This window comes from Periophthalmus magnuspinnatus, chromosome 19 (genome assembly GCF_009829125.3).
Source record: "Periophthalmus magnuspinnatus isolate fPerMag1 chromosome 19, fPerMag1.2.pri, whole genome shotgun sequence".
Classification (NCBI taxonomy): Eukaryota; Metazoa; Chordata; class Actinopteri; order Gobiiformes; family Gobiidae; genus Periophthalmus; species Periophthalmus magnuspinnatus.
In genome coordinates this window covers 18,814,370-18,827,131 of record NC_047144.1, presented here as the reverse complement: position 1 = coordinate 18,827,131, position 12,762 = coordinate 18,814,370, and the positions used below count along the sequence as shown (strand labels likewise).

Genomic DNA, 12,762 nt, shown 5'->3' with positions numbered 1-12,762 from the left:
TTATTAGCTAGAGGAGACTGCAACATACAGAGGACTGACTGCTGGTTTTACTGTAAATAGTCTGTTTTCTATGTAATATTTCAGATGTGTCGTTATGTTATGTCTGTGTTTATTAGGATTAATGTGCAATGTTTTGTCCTGAGTCTGTTGTTGTCTAATTGAATGTTTAATGTTCTTACCTGACTTATGACAACAGATGTAGTTATTGTGTCTGTCCCTCAGTCATAGCTATTGTGCTAACTCTGGCATATTTATGTTGCAAACTGCTTTCTGACACATTGGTTAATACACACTACCCTAGTTCAAAGAAAAATATAAATAACTAGTGAACAGTAAACCCTGCACACTCCCTGTATGTGACTTAGGATTTTGGGGCGGAGCAATATGATAAACGAACCGTAATCTCTTTCATGTGATAATATGCTATTTTGGTAATGGGTCGATCATCAGATAAGAAAATTGTCAAAACAATATTTTCTCTCCAACAACTAGTATTTGACAAGAAAATTGTAGGAGTTAAATAGTGAAATACAACTGTTGTTTTTCTTTTTTGATATATGAAGAATAGCAATATTTAGTATATACTCTAACATAAAAAGTAATACAAAAAAGACTAATTAAAATTCAAAATTGTATTGATAGCACAATAGGTAAATGTGCATGCTTGTGCTTGCTGTGGTTCCATAATAATGTCACAATGCTAAAATTGCAAACTCAGTTCTCATATAGGAAAATCTTGATACTGAAGATACCACAATTACTATATCGACTTATCTTTCAATATATGAGATTAACAATACTTGTACCCTTTCTCTGCACTATTGGGGAACTTCATGTAATTGTATGTAGCATTAGGCCTATATGACGACATCCAAGTTGTAGATAGGGATGGGAACAATAACAAACAATAATATCGTTCTTCGTGATAAAAAGAGTTCACAATAATCATTAGTGGGATATTTTATATAATCATGATAATCGCCATTATATCACCAGAATGTGCAGGGAAAAAAAAAAAAAAAGAAAAAAAAAAGACTTATCCACAAGGGAGTCAATGGGGGAGGACAAAGGGGTCTGTTGCCCGGGGCCCCAGGGTCTCAGGGTCTTATTGTACCCACTTTCAATTAATTTGTAGTACGAGGGGGGGCGCCATGTGAGGCTTATTGCCCCGGGCCTCCAAATATTGGCCCTGCTTATTCATAATATTCTTTGTTAGGCTATAATAATTCATATCTATAACAACTTTAAGCATTATCATGGTATAAACATTAATCACAATTACTTTGGCCATTATAATCATCACACAAAATTTTAATATCATCCCATGTCTGGTTGTAGATGTTCTAGTATCTATCATGTCATGTAAGTTATGGACCAAGCCACTTTAGAGTTTCATTGCATTATGTATATATTGCTGCCTACATTATGCTTGATATGATTCAGTTAGAAAAGAGTTCACTGTGCTTATTTTGTTTTAAGCTTATTAAGAAAGTGGTATGAAATCATAGCACAGGAGAAAAAAAAACAACAACTTCAAATTAACAGCAAACATTGAAGTACAATGTAGAATACTGCTGAAAAATGAAAGAGTATCTGTAATAATTTTAGCATTAGTTTCTATTTAGTCATTTATGCCTTTTTCAAAAACCCTGCTCCATTACAACAGCACTGATCCAGATACCACATGCTTCTCTCCTGGCTCAAACTACACTTCTCATTTGAAATCTCCCCTCTCTGTAGTGAATCTAAGCTCATCTGCAGAGCTGTGTGTGTTCCCCTGCAGTGACACCAAACACCGGCCCACCACACAAGCCTTTTGTTCGGGCACAGAAGAGCAGCAGTGCGCGGAGGGAGCACACAGAGCAGGCAAATATTACATTACTCTGGCCCAAACTCTGGCCTTATTTGGGGAGAGTTCAGCCAAAGCCCCGCTCCTTAAAAGGGAACAGAGGAGAGGAGCCGGCACAGACATCATGGGACCAGAGAGGGGATCAAAGCATCTTCAACAACACATAGAAAAGATAGGGCTTTTTAAAAGAGCTCTATTAGAAAGCGACATATTGATATTAAAGGTCCTGTACCCAATTCTTTCCCCATGCATCTGAGCAAAATTTATGTTGCTTTAGTAGAGATATATTGTATAAGCAGCTCTTGAGGTCAAAATAGCAGAAATTAATAGCAGAATTAAAGAATGTTTATCCATAGAAGTTACTTACTCAACCCTTTACAGCTCAAATTACAGCTTATCTTATCAAATCAAAAATAACAAAAAATCTCCCCAATATTGCAAAGAACACGCACAAGATAAAGCCAAAAATATACTGTTCAAGTAGTAGAATGATAAGATATAGTATTTATCACGACAAGACAGGCCTAATTTGAGAGAAATTCAAAGTGTTCAAATTGTACTCGGTTTCCTGCTTGTAAACGTAATGACAAATGTGCAAATGCCAATACCAAGTACTCACGATACAATATGTAGTCCACGATATGATCCATGTCCATGGATATCCCTTAAAACTGAGGTTAAAAGTTTACTAAATCGATGTTTTGATTATGCAGAAGAACTAAATGCAATGGAATTTCATGTTCACAATGCCCTCATAATTCTTTTATGAATAACTCCACCACAGCAGATTCATTATTCATGCAGTTGTTTGCAGGTTAATTAATGTATAACTCTGAAAGTTAGAATGAATTTATGTTGTTGCAAAATATTATTTGTAGAAAGTAGAAGTATAACCCAAGCCCCAAGTTGATCCTGAAGCATTCTGCCTTCTATAATGTTCATTTCCATTGCACTTGTAGCCACTCCATAGTTGGCCCATAAAGAACGCACCACAGTGGGGCAGTAACATGTTTATGGGCCATCCCGCAGTGGACAGGGGGCCCGTAGCTTCCTGTGAGGGGAAAGAGATGACCCCTCCCCAACCCCTCCACCCTCCGATGGAGAGGGAGACCTGTGCCCTCCGACAGTAAAGCCAGATTAGTCCATGGAAACTCCAGTGGTTTGTGTTTAAACAGACTCTGCTTACAGTGGCTCTGGGAACTGATACCAAAGAGGCCAAAATTATTAGAGGAGGTCCATCCACAGTGGTTCAAACAGTTTGGAGGCAGCGTACGTCACGAGATAGTGCCCTGATAGTGGCCCTGACTTTAAAAGGAGAGGGTTGCTGGAGGCTTTCTAGTTCAAAAAGTGAGAGAGAGTGGTCCACATACCAAGACAGGGATTTAACTTTCTTTATCAAGCCAATTCTGATGAGGAAAACCATTTAACCTGGTATGGTTACCTCGTAAAGCATTATTAAATAATTTCAGAAACTTTATATTACTACTAGGCTAAGATTACCAAAAGTAAAAAAGCAAAAGTACTAGTATGTTGTTGAAAGCTGCTTTTCTATTACTAGGAAGTGTATGCAGAGGTAAAAAGAAAAGGTACAATCAAACTGAACTTGGGTTCCCAGTGCCTTAACCTGCAGATAGAGGACACATACCACTTTTTCTCATTCTCAGTGTATGGGCAGGTCATGTCTCATGTTAAAGCTCAGAACCTCACTGAGCTGCAGAGCCTCCCCTAGCACACATTTATGATTGCCTGCAGGTGTTGGGGTTTACGTAGTGACGATTCAGATCAGAGAATGTTCTTTTAGGTTTAAGCCAACTGGATTTTAGCATTGAAACTGGCAACACAGATAAGAGACTCATGTGAGCCTCTTTCTCCTTTGTGATTGAATAATAATCTTGAGAACCAAAACACCAAATTATACCAATTTGGTCATCATGTACAATGTTTTTGTAAATCAAAATAAATCACCATTACAGTTTTTTACTGTTATCAGTATAAGCTACATGTGAATCTTACATTCTGCCCCTTTTATAAAAGGAGAGTAGACTACATATATCACCCACTCCAATTCAGCTGCCATGTTCAATGTTTTGGTTGATTGGATATGTTGTTAGTGTGTATGTGAGATATCAGACCTCCTCTCGGGGCTGATGAGCGCCTCTCTATCCTTCCTGTCAGGGCTCTTGTGTCGGCTCCTCTTCTCAGCCTTGCGGGCCTCTGCCTCTAGCCTGCGGGCTCTGGGCGTGTCGTGGTGATAGCCCCGGTGCGAGGCCTGGCTGTGGCCCTCCCCGCTGGTCACTGTGCTGCCGCTGGCGTCTGAGTCCAGGGAGCTGAGCGAGCCGCTGATGTGGGAGCCGTTGGACAGCAGGGAGCTCCCCGAGGGGAAGGGGTCGCTGGGGGCCGGGGACAGGCAGCGGGGTACCCCTCCCAGGCTGGAGCAGGAGCCCGTGGGGGAGAGCGGGTCGCTGGAGGACTGAGGAGCAGAGGCGTGGAGGACGTGGCTGGAGCTGCGGTCCACTTCATCACCGTTCAAAGAGCTGAGGTCTGAGGATACAGTAACAGCACCTGGAGCAAACAGGGACAAAGACTTTAGATAAACTGTGACCACAATTTCTAATGAGTCTCCTTATATTATCCTCATTTAAAGTGGCACCATGTAAATTTCTGGAGGTGTAACGTCACCATCGTACTAGAGAGTAAAAAATATACTACACAGATTAGTTTGACGTCATATTCTGAGATATTATAACCAAAGGAACATGTATGCCATGGAAACAAGCAGGGGGAGGTCTGCCTCCTCCAAAAAGAGTCAGGTTTGTAGAGTTCCAGTACTATAAAAATATCGAAATTTTAAAAATAATTTTAGTCTATTTTTAGCCTAAAAAGTTATATGGTGGGGCTTTAAGGAACTTTTCTGGTCTGGTCTACGTGATTATTGTTTTACTTGGAATGTTCCACAGTATGACGTTTACCTTATCTCTTGCATTTATTCACTTGCAGGTGCTAAAATCCATTGTTTAAGTTTAATGCTATGATGTAACTTTCCAGAAAAGCAATATGGAGACAAGCAGTTGGCAGAGCACCAGTAACATTGTTAATTTTATTGTTAATTAGTTTAATATTCTGTTAGCGACACTCTAAAGCTCCAGCAATTTAATACAAACTTTTAGTAGTTGAACTGACTTGACTGTTAAAGACAACCTATTGTGCTTGTGTCTGTTATATAGCTGTAATCTATGACATCTGTGAATCATTATGTTATAATTTGCTAATTTTAAACTGCAATATTCACCTAAAATTACTTTTAAAAGAAACAAGTACTGTGGCACCGCATTAAAAACTGCAGTGTCTAATGGGAGCTGATGACACAGTAAACATGATAGTAACAAAGAGTTGGCACCTCCAATGAATAACTGCGGATCATGCTAGCAAGTGGGAGATATTTTTCCCCCATTTGTACCAAAATGCCTACGCCACACTGTTGAATCCTACAGGCATCACTGATTAAGAAAATAAACTTGGAGAACAACGCAAGTACTGAGCAGTGGGCGTATGCCGGTGGTGGTGAAAACGAGGATTGATCTGCAAACATGCACAAATTGTACAAGTGGTGTGGGGAAACAACTATAACATGGTTGAAAGCTCTGAAAAGTCGATTTTGCAGAATAGGTCTGTTTTAACTGAGACAAGTAGTGACATTGTTTACACAGTCTAGTGAACATCAATAACAAGAAAAACAGTCTTGGTCAACTAATATCCAAATTAGTTACAACCTGCAGTAACATGCACACAGGAAGCAACAGATCCACCAGAATGAATCATCTTAAAATCTCTCTTTGGCTGATTTGCAAAATACATTTTGTTTACTGGTCCAAACAAGGTCAGGACCAGGAAGTGGCCAGATTAAGACCGGAGATTTCCCCCATAATGGCTTGTCCTTTAAGTATGCATGAAAGTGAATACATTAAGCAAAAAAACCAAGAGCTTGGACGTGCCCTGAAACAGAAATAGCTCCTGTAGAAAATATTAAGGATGCGGTTTCATCATTGAAACTAAATATTACATTTAAAATTTTCCTCACAGGCTAAATGAATATGTATGTGAATTGCAGTCATTTATTCAACTTCTTCAACATATGGGTCACATGTCTGTTGCTGGATTGCTCTTATGAGATTGTGTGTATTGAGCTTAGCGGAGTGGTTGTGTTGTGTTCCTCCAGACCTGTGGGGGGCAGATCAGCAGTGGCCCACAGAGGTGTTCCATCAGCCTCCCTCTGGCTCAGCTCTTCTTGCCAGATGATGGAGCTGGAGTCTGGGCCCTTCTCCGTCTCTGGGATCCCTGAGCCCGTCACTGCCACCTTCGCTGGGCCAGGCTCCTAAAAACAACATACAAAATTACATTACAACAATGTTCTCACACAGAAGGAACATTGCTTGTAATGTGTATGCAAAACAGCAAGGAGGAGGAGGGCTGTCTAAAAGTATTGGCACACACACACACGCACAGAGAAGACTTATGCCTTCTACTACAGCCATAACTTGTTCAGAGTCACTGTAAATAGGCTATTAAATTCATTACAAAATAGTTATGATTTCCAACTTTGACAAATACATATGTAAGATGAACCACTGCAATATAACATTAATGTGGCCAGATAATATTTGAGAAGCCCAGCTCCCTCATTCCTCAGTCACGTAACATTCAAATTTCAGCACCACGGCAAACCTCAGGGGCCAGAGAAAACACCAGAGAGACTGGAGAGAGACAAGAGACTCACCTGTGAGGTTGCAGGCTCCACCTTGCGTTTCTTCTTCTGGTTCTGTTTGTTGGTGCGAGGATACACCGATAGCTGCTCACTCCATCTGCAATAATCCAACAAGAGAAAAAAACAATTTTATAAAGTAGTATAAAAAGTGAAAGGAATTAACTACTGTCTCATGGTCATATCCAATTTAATTTGATCACTTTCAAATGACTAAAAATATCACTGTACAGACTTTGATTTTTAAAGCAACATCAGGAGGGGGTATGTCACCTGTCTGATTCCATGACAAAAGATTTAAAACCATACTTTTGAGCATTATCCATTGGCACAGATGCACGAACCAGTTTGTGGGGATGCGAGCCCACTCCCAGTAAGACAAAAAAAAAAATAAAAAATTTTAAAAATTTAAAAATTTAAAAAAGCTTTTATTTGATAGTGAGTTTTTTACTAAAAAATTACACGATGAGGTTTTAGATTCTGTGAAAGTATCACAAAACACAAAAACAAAGGTTTAGTTAAGTAGACCTTGCCCTTAATGTGTTGTGCATGTCTATAAGAGGTGGGCGTAATACGAAATCAAAGCTTGATATGACCCTCTCCATTCTGGACAGAGTATTGAATCTAGATTTAGTCACCATTTGATGAAGCTACTGAATCAGAACAAAACTAAATCACAACTTGAGATCCAAAAGCATGGTGTGTGTATGTATGTGTGTGGTTGCGTGTACCCGTTGATGATCTCCTTGTTCTCCCCTCTGATGAAGTACTCCTGCTCAGGTGTGATGATACACAGAGAGTTCTTCTGCCCGGTCTTGGGCTCTGCGTCAATCACATCTGTGCACTGGTTCATATTCACTGTGCCCTGGGGCAGTGTACTGGGCTGTATGGAACAAACACAACACAGAAACATTACAAGAGAGTCGGATTTTGAAGATAAAAGGTATGCAAAATTTCAAAATGCAAATATTGTCTATAATAAGAAAAAAAGAAGATGGTCAGATGTCTCAATATCTGGAAGAAGAACACCTTTTCTAAAACTTTTGATGGAAGACCCATGTAATAAAATGCCTGACACTATTCCCAGATATGTCATTATAAAAAGTGTAAACTTTTGTAAAACTGAGCAGAGATCGGTGAGAACCATGTGGAAACAACTGCATGAGATGGTCGTTTCTGAGTGTTGGTACAATATGAGAGCAGCAGAAGGGAAAAGGGGGGAAAAAAAGGAAAGGAAAGTGGTTGAAAGCTCTGAAAAGTCAATTTTGCATAATATGTCCATGTTATAGTTGTTTCCCCTCAAAATTTCCCCTCTTGAAGCTCTATTTGAAGTGATTTGTGCATTTCCGAGACACCGTTTTGCCGATCAACCCCCATTGATCACAAGCAAAGTGTGTCTTCTGTAAATGTTTCATATGGTGTCGATATGACGGACCAGAATCCTAGTTTTATACCCCTATGGTGCACATCAACTAAGGTTACTCTTCATGACAGAATAGGGAATTTGAAATAGTTTGGAAAGTTGTGTTCCTTTTGCATGCCTTCACCACTCCACATAGGTCGCAAATATAAGGAGTACTAGGAAGCTGGTCTAATCCGTTAACATACAATAGAGCTGGATCTTCCTGTCAGATCAGAGCGACTGAGAGAGAGAGGAGTGAGTGCACATGTCACCCAGGTGCTCCCCACTCCTTCTAAGGCCTGTCTGAACCCCTCCAGACCGGGCCTAATATGGACTTTTACAGACTCCGCACAGGAGGACTACAGCAAACCACTATTTCTAATGAACCAACCGTCATAGTTTGAAGCATTTGAGTGTCTGGGTAGAAGGAGTTACAAGTCTCAAAATTGTGGCCTTGTAAAAGTAGCATCTTTACAACATATTTCTTATCAAAAAAAATACATACAAAAATGTCCTTATAATACACCTCTGTAAACGAATTTAAGAATACAGGTATATAGACAAAATTATTAAACACAATACACAATTAAAATTAATACACAATTAAAAAATAATAATTGTGATCTGAGCTCTGTGACAATATAGTATTTTAATGTAGCTCTATGCTCAAACAGTATTTTTTCTCCACCCACATTCTGTCATACTCTCAGTGACAGGTGGATTCAACCATAGTGAAATGTAAACTCTCAGAAGTAGATTATTATTATTAAAGATATTTTTAACCCCAAGTCAGCCAATGAATAGAATTAATTAATTAAGCAAATAATGAGTGCTTTGAGAGGCTTTATTATTATTAAATTGTATTTAAAGTTACTCAAGTTGATTTATTGAGTACTATTGAGCTCAGCTGGTTGCCATGTTTGTAAAAGACCACATAAAGCAGGCATTTTGGGTGTGCCATTTACAAAAAAGGCTAGTTGCTGCTACCTTATTAACCGTGATTAGCACCAAAACAATAGCGAGATTCTGACCAAGGCTAACCCTGAAAGCCTAGCACAGTTCCATATCCTCCCATTGTGTGCTTTCCACGATCAAGCTATTTATAGTTGTGCTCTGGGATATTATTAAAAGGGACTATTTTCTCACACAGCTCCAGAGATCGCTCCGTCTAGGGCTGACACCACTCAAGGCGCCTATTAAACGTACAGTGTCTGCATGGTATTCATTCACCGCATGTGCAAATCTTTACACTACTTTTATTACAGTAGAAAGTTTGACACATTTCAGCATGTGACCAAATAAAGCAGCGTGAATTTAAGCTAAAAGGCACAGGCAAACCGAGTCTGCCCTAACAAAGTGCTGTTTTATAAGCTCCATGGTAACAGTAGGCTTCCTGCAACTACACACAAATGAAAAGATCTTAAAAGTCTATATATGCCATGCATTATTCAGCATTTTGAACTACAGGACTTTGAGTTTGGGGAATTTAAGTTTGTTTGTTAGCCTAAAATGCATAAAATAAAAATCTAATCAAATAAATTAAATAAATAACTTTTCTGATGTGGGCTACGTCCTCTGCATGACTCCTTGCTTTGCCTTGAATGTATGCATCTTGTATTTATTCAATTAGGTAAAACTGGGCAATATGACAAACAAAAGATATACAATTAGTTATTCTTATATTGAGGGGGGACTCTGTAAGGTCAGACTAGAGCTATAACCTTTATATATTTTTTTAACTCCTGAGCTAACCCAGAAAAGTGGTGGAATTAACTATTTTAGATGACTGGAATCCTGGGTTTGATGGAATATCTCTGGCCTCTTTGAAAAGAATGATGCAAAATGTGATAAATGCTTGATGACACAAGTTTTCCACCATTCCCAGAACTATAAATAGGACCTTCGTTTGCTGTGGGACAGTGGTGGTTATGGGGGTAGGTCTGTGCAATTAATCAAGTTTTAATAGAGATTCAGATATTTGTAATTGGAAATGATCAGCTGAGTCTTTTAATGTAGGAGGTCTACAGCCAATCTTCTGTCACTAAAAGCATGTGGTTTGGAGCAGATGGACGACTTTGGAGGAGGACATTTATTTTTTTTGTGTTAAACGAACCATATGTAAGATTTTGAATTAAAATTTCAAATCATATAAAGCTTTTCCTGATCACAATTGTAATGCTGATTTATTCTCAATTACAAAAACATTGGACATGATGGCCAAGCTGTTCACATTATAATTTGCCGCTTTGGTTCTCAAGACTATTATCCAATCAAAAAGCAGAATGAGCCTCACATGAGTCTCATTTGGATTGCCAGTCTCAATGCTGAAATCTAGTTGGCTTAATCCTAAAAGAACTGTCTCTGATCTGAATCATCACTATCTAAGCCCCAGCACCTGCAGTCAATCATTGATCTAGCATTAAGTGCCAGTGCAGCCGCTGCAGCTCTACCTGTCCATATACTGAGAATTAGAAAAACTCGTATGTGTCCTCTATCTGCAGGTTAAGGCACTGGCAACCCAGGTTCAATTGTGATTGTAGTACCATTTTTAAAAAAGGCAGAGTACATGTAGTTTCTTTAAAAAAGTGGTGATTAAAAGTACTGATCATGTACAGGAAATTTATATCGCAATTATTTTATGTTTTCAAATTAGACAAAACAAAACTGAACAGAAAATCATGATTGATCAGGGCAAAAAACAGCATATTTTTTTGTCCCATTTCCAAGTGAAGTCAGTGTGCTCAAGGCCACAGCCCCTTTGGCTACTTCCATGGTGGTCTCGCTCTCCATCACTCTTCTGTTACTTCCTGTTTCACCATGTCTTTTTAATTAGTCTAGCTTTAAACCTTGGCGGCTGCTGTAGTGCTGTTGAACTGCTGTTGAATTGTACGATCCATTAGTGGCCAGCATCGGGAGCTCTGGTTGTCTCTGGAATGTCTGGCTCCATGGGTTTTTTTGGAGCTTGGTTCTGGGAGTCCGTGCGGTGCCGGGTCTCTGGTGCTGCAGTTCACCAAATAAGGGCATGTGGATAGTCTCTTCCCTCACTGCTGCTGCTGCTGAATAGTTGTGCATTAGGAGGTTCTACAGAGGACAGATAGCATCCCGCTGCCTTTTGGGTAAGAAAGGACTTGACGTCAGCCTTGTAAACTGGTTCCATCAGCTGATAAAATGCACTCAAATGAGCAGACTTTGAAATGCCGCTCATTCTTTTAAATCTACCAGTTTCCTTTCTATATTTGGGCAAAGTAAATGTCATTTCGTTTAGCTAAAATCCACAGATCAATATTTAGCATTTACCAGCAACCAGACATGAGTCCAGAGGAGAGGGTCTGATGGAGCAGAGAATGCAGAGACGGTCAAAGGGAGGAGAGGGGAGGGTCAGATGGACCAAGGGATGCCAAGGAGAAGGTCATGCGGAGCAGAGGAGAGGGACAGACAGAGCAGAGGATGCAGAGGAGAGAATCAGATGAAGCAGAGGACGCAGAGCAGAGGGTAAGATGGAGCAGAGGATGCAGCGCAGAGGGTAAGATGGAGCAGAGGATGCAGAGCAGAGGGTAAGATGGAGCAGAGGATGGAGAGCAGAGGGTAAGATGGAGCAGAGGATGCAGAGCAGAGGGTAAGATGGAGCAGAGGATGCAGAGCAGAGGGTAAGATGGAGCAGAGGATGGAGAAAAGAGGATTCTAAACACTTAAATTGTCTTCAAATTAAAGCTTATAAAGTTTTACGTATCTGGTATTGTTTAACGGTGATTCAGATGATTCTTTCCACAATGCTATAAACACATTTTGGTACAACTAGGCCCTACAGGTATTTTCAAAATTACATAATTACAAGTTATTATATCCTGAATAATGAGAAAAGGAACTAATGACGGGATGAGTGCTTGCGTCTCCATGCAAAAGACCTAGATGAATGCCAGTATTCCAATGCTGCTGTAATTAGGGATGGGACAATAAACAATAATATGTTCATCGTGATGAAAAGTGTAGACAATAATCAGTTGGTAATTCTCACAATTATATAAAATGTCCTACAATGATATGCGTCACCAAAATGTGCACAAAAAGCTACTTCTCCATGATGATCTCTTCTGGATCACTGTTGTTTTCACTTATAACAATGTATAATTCTATAACAGTTGTTAAAAAATGTTATGGATCTGAATAATTATAATTTTCATCTCATCAATAAGTTCCATATCTAAACTGTAAGCAAATTTAATAATGATATAATCGTTAAGCGTGATTATGTTGGCCATGATAATTGCAACACCAACTTTCAATATCGTCCCATGCCGAGTTGTAATGTGAACATATTTACCCCACACATTTACACAATAAAAATATCCTGTCAGACCCATGTTGTAAGTGTCAGAATGCCACAGGTACATTGATACAAGCTCTGTGGGACTGTCTCTCTCTCTGATATGGGCAAAAGTATTGAAGTACATCGTCTGGCTCTGAGCAGACTTGTCCCTGTCCCTTCTAGCAAATACGGCACTGGTGACCTGTGTGATACTGATTCTGACCATGTGAAAAGACCCTCACATGCCAACAATGAAACAGAGGTCTCTCCATTATCCTTCCAGAGAGTCGCGAGGAGGGGGTTGAGAAGCAGCATCAACTGTTAGTTTTGGTGTTTAAAGAGGACATATCTGACCATTTGGAGCTTTCTACCATGCTATAACGTTCCCTCATTAAAAACATTCCTGTAGAGGTCTTAGATATCATCCATGCATGTTTGTGTATTCT

General features: G+C 39.5%; 1 protein-coding gene across 4 annotated transcripts in view; it reads right to left on the bottom strand.

Moving 5' to 3' along the window:
• The window catches only part of mprip (myosin phosphatase Rho interacting protein), a 52,399-nt gene that overhangs the window by 22,565 nt on the left and 17,072 nt on the right, over positions 1–12,762 (bottom strand). For all 4 annotated transcript variants that reach the window (XM_033985410.2, XM_033985411.2, XM_033985412.2 and 1 more), the window contains exons 4-7: positions 7,340–7,491; positions 6,624–6,708; positions 6,068–6,221; positions 3,982–4,411 (exon numbers count right to left, since the gene is read on the bottom strand). In XM_033985410.2, the coding sequence (XP_033841301.1) occupies positions 3,982–4,411; positions 6,068–6,221; positions 6,624–6,708; positions 7,340–7,491 (821 nt within the window). The remainder of the gene's footprint in view (positions 1–3,981; positions 4,412–6,067; positions 6,222–6,623; positions 6,709–7,339; positions 7,492–12,762) is intronic.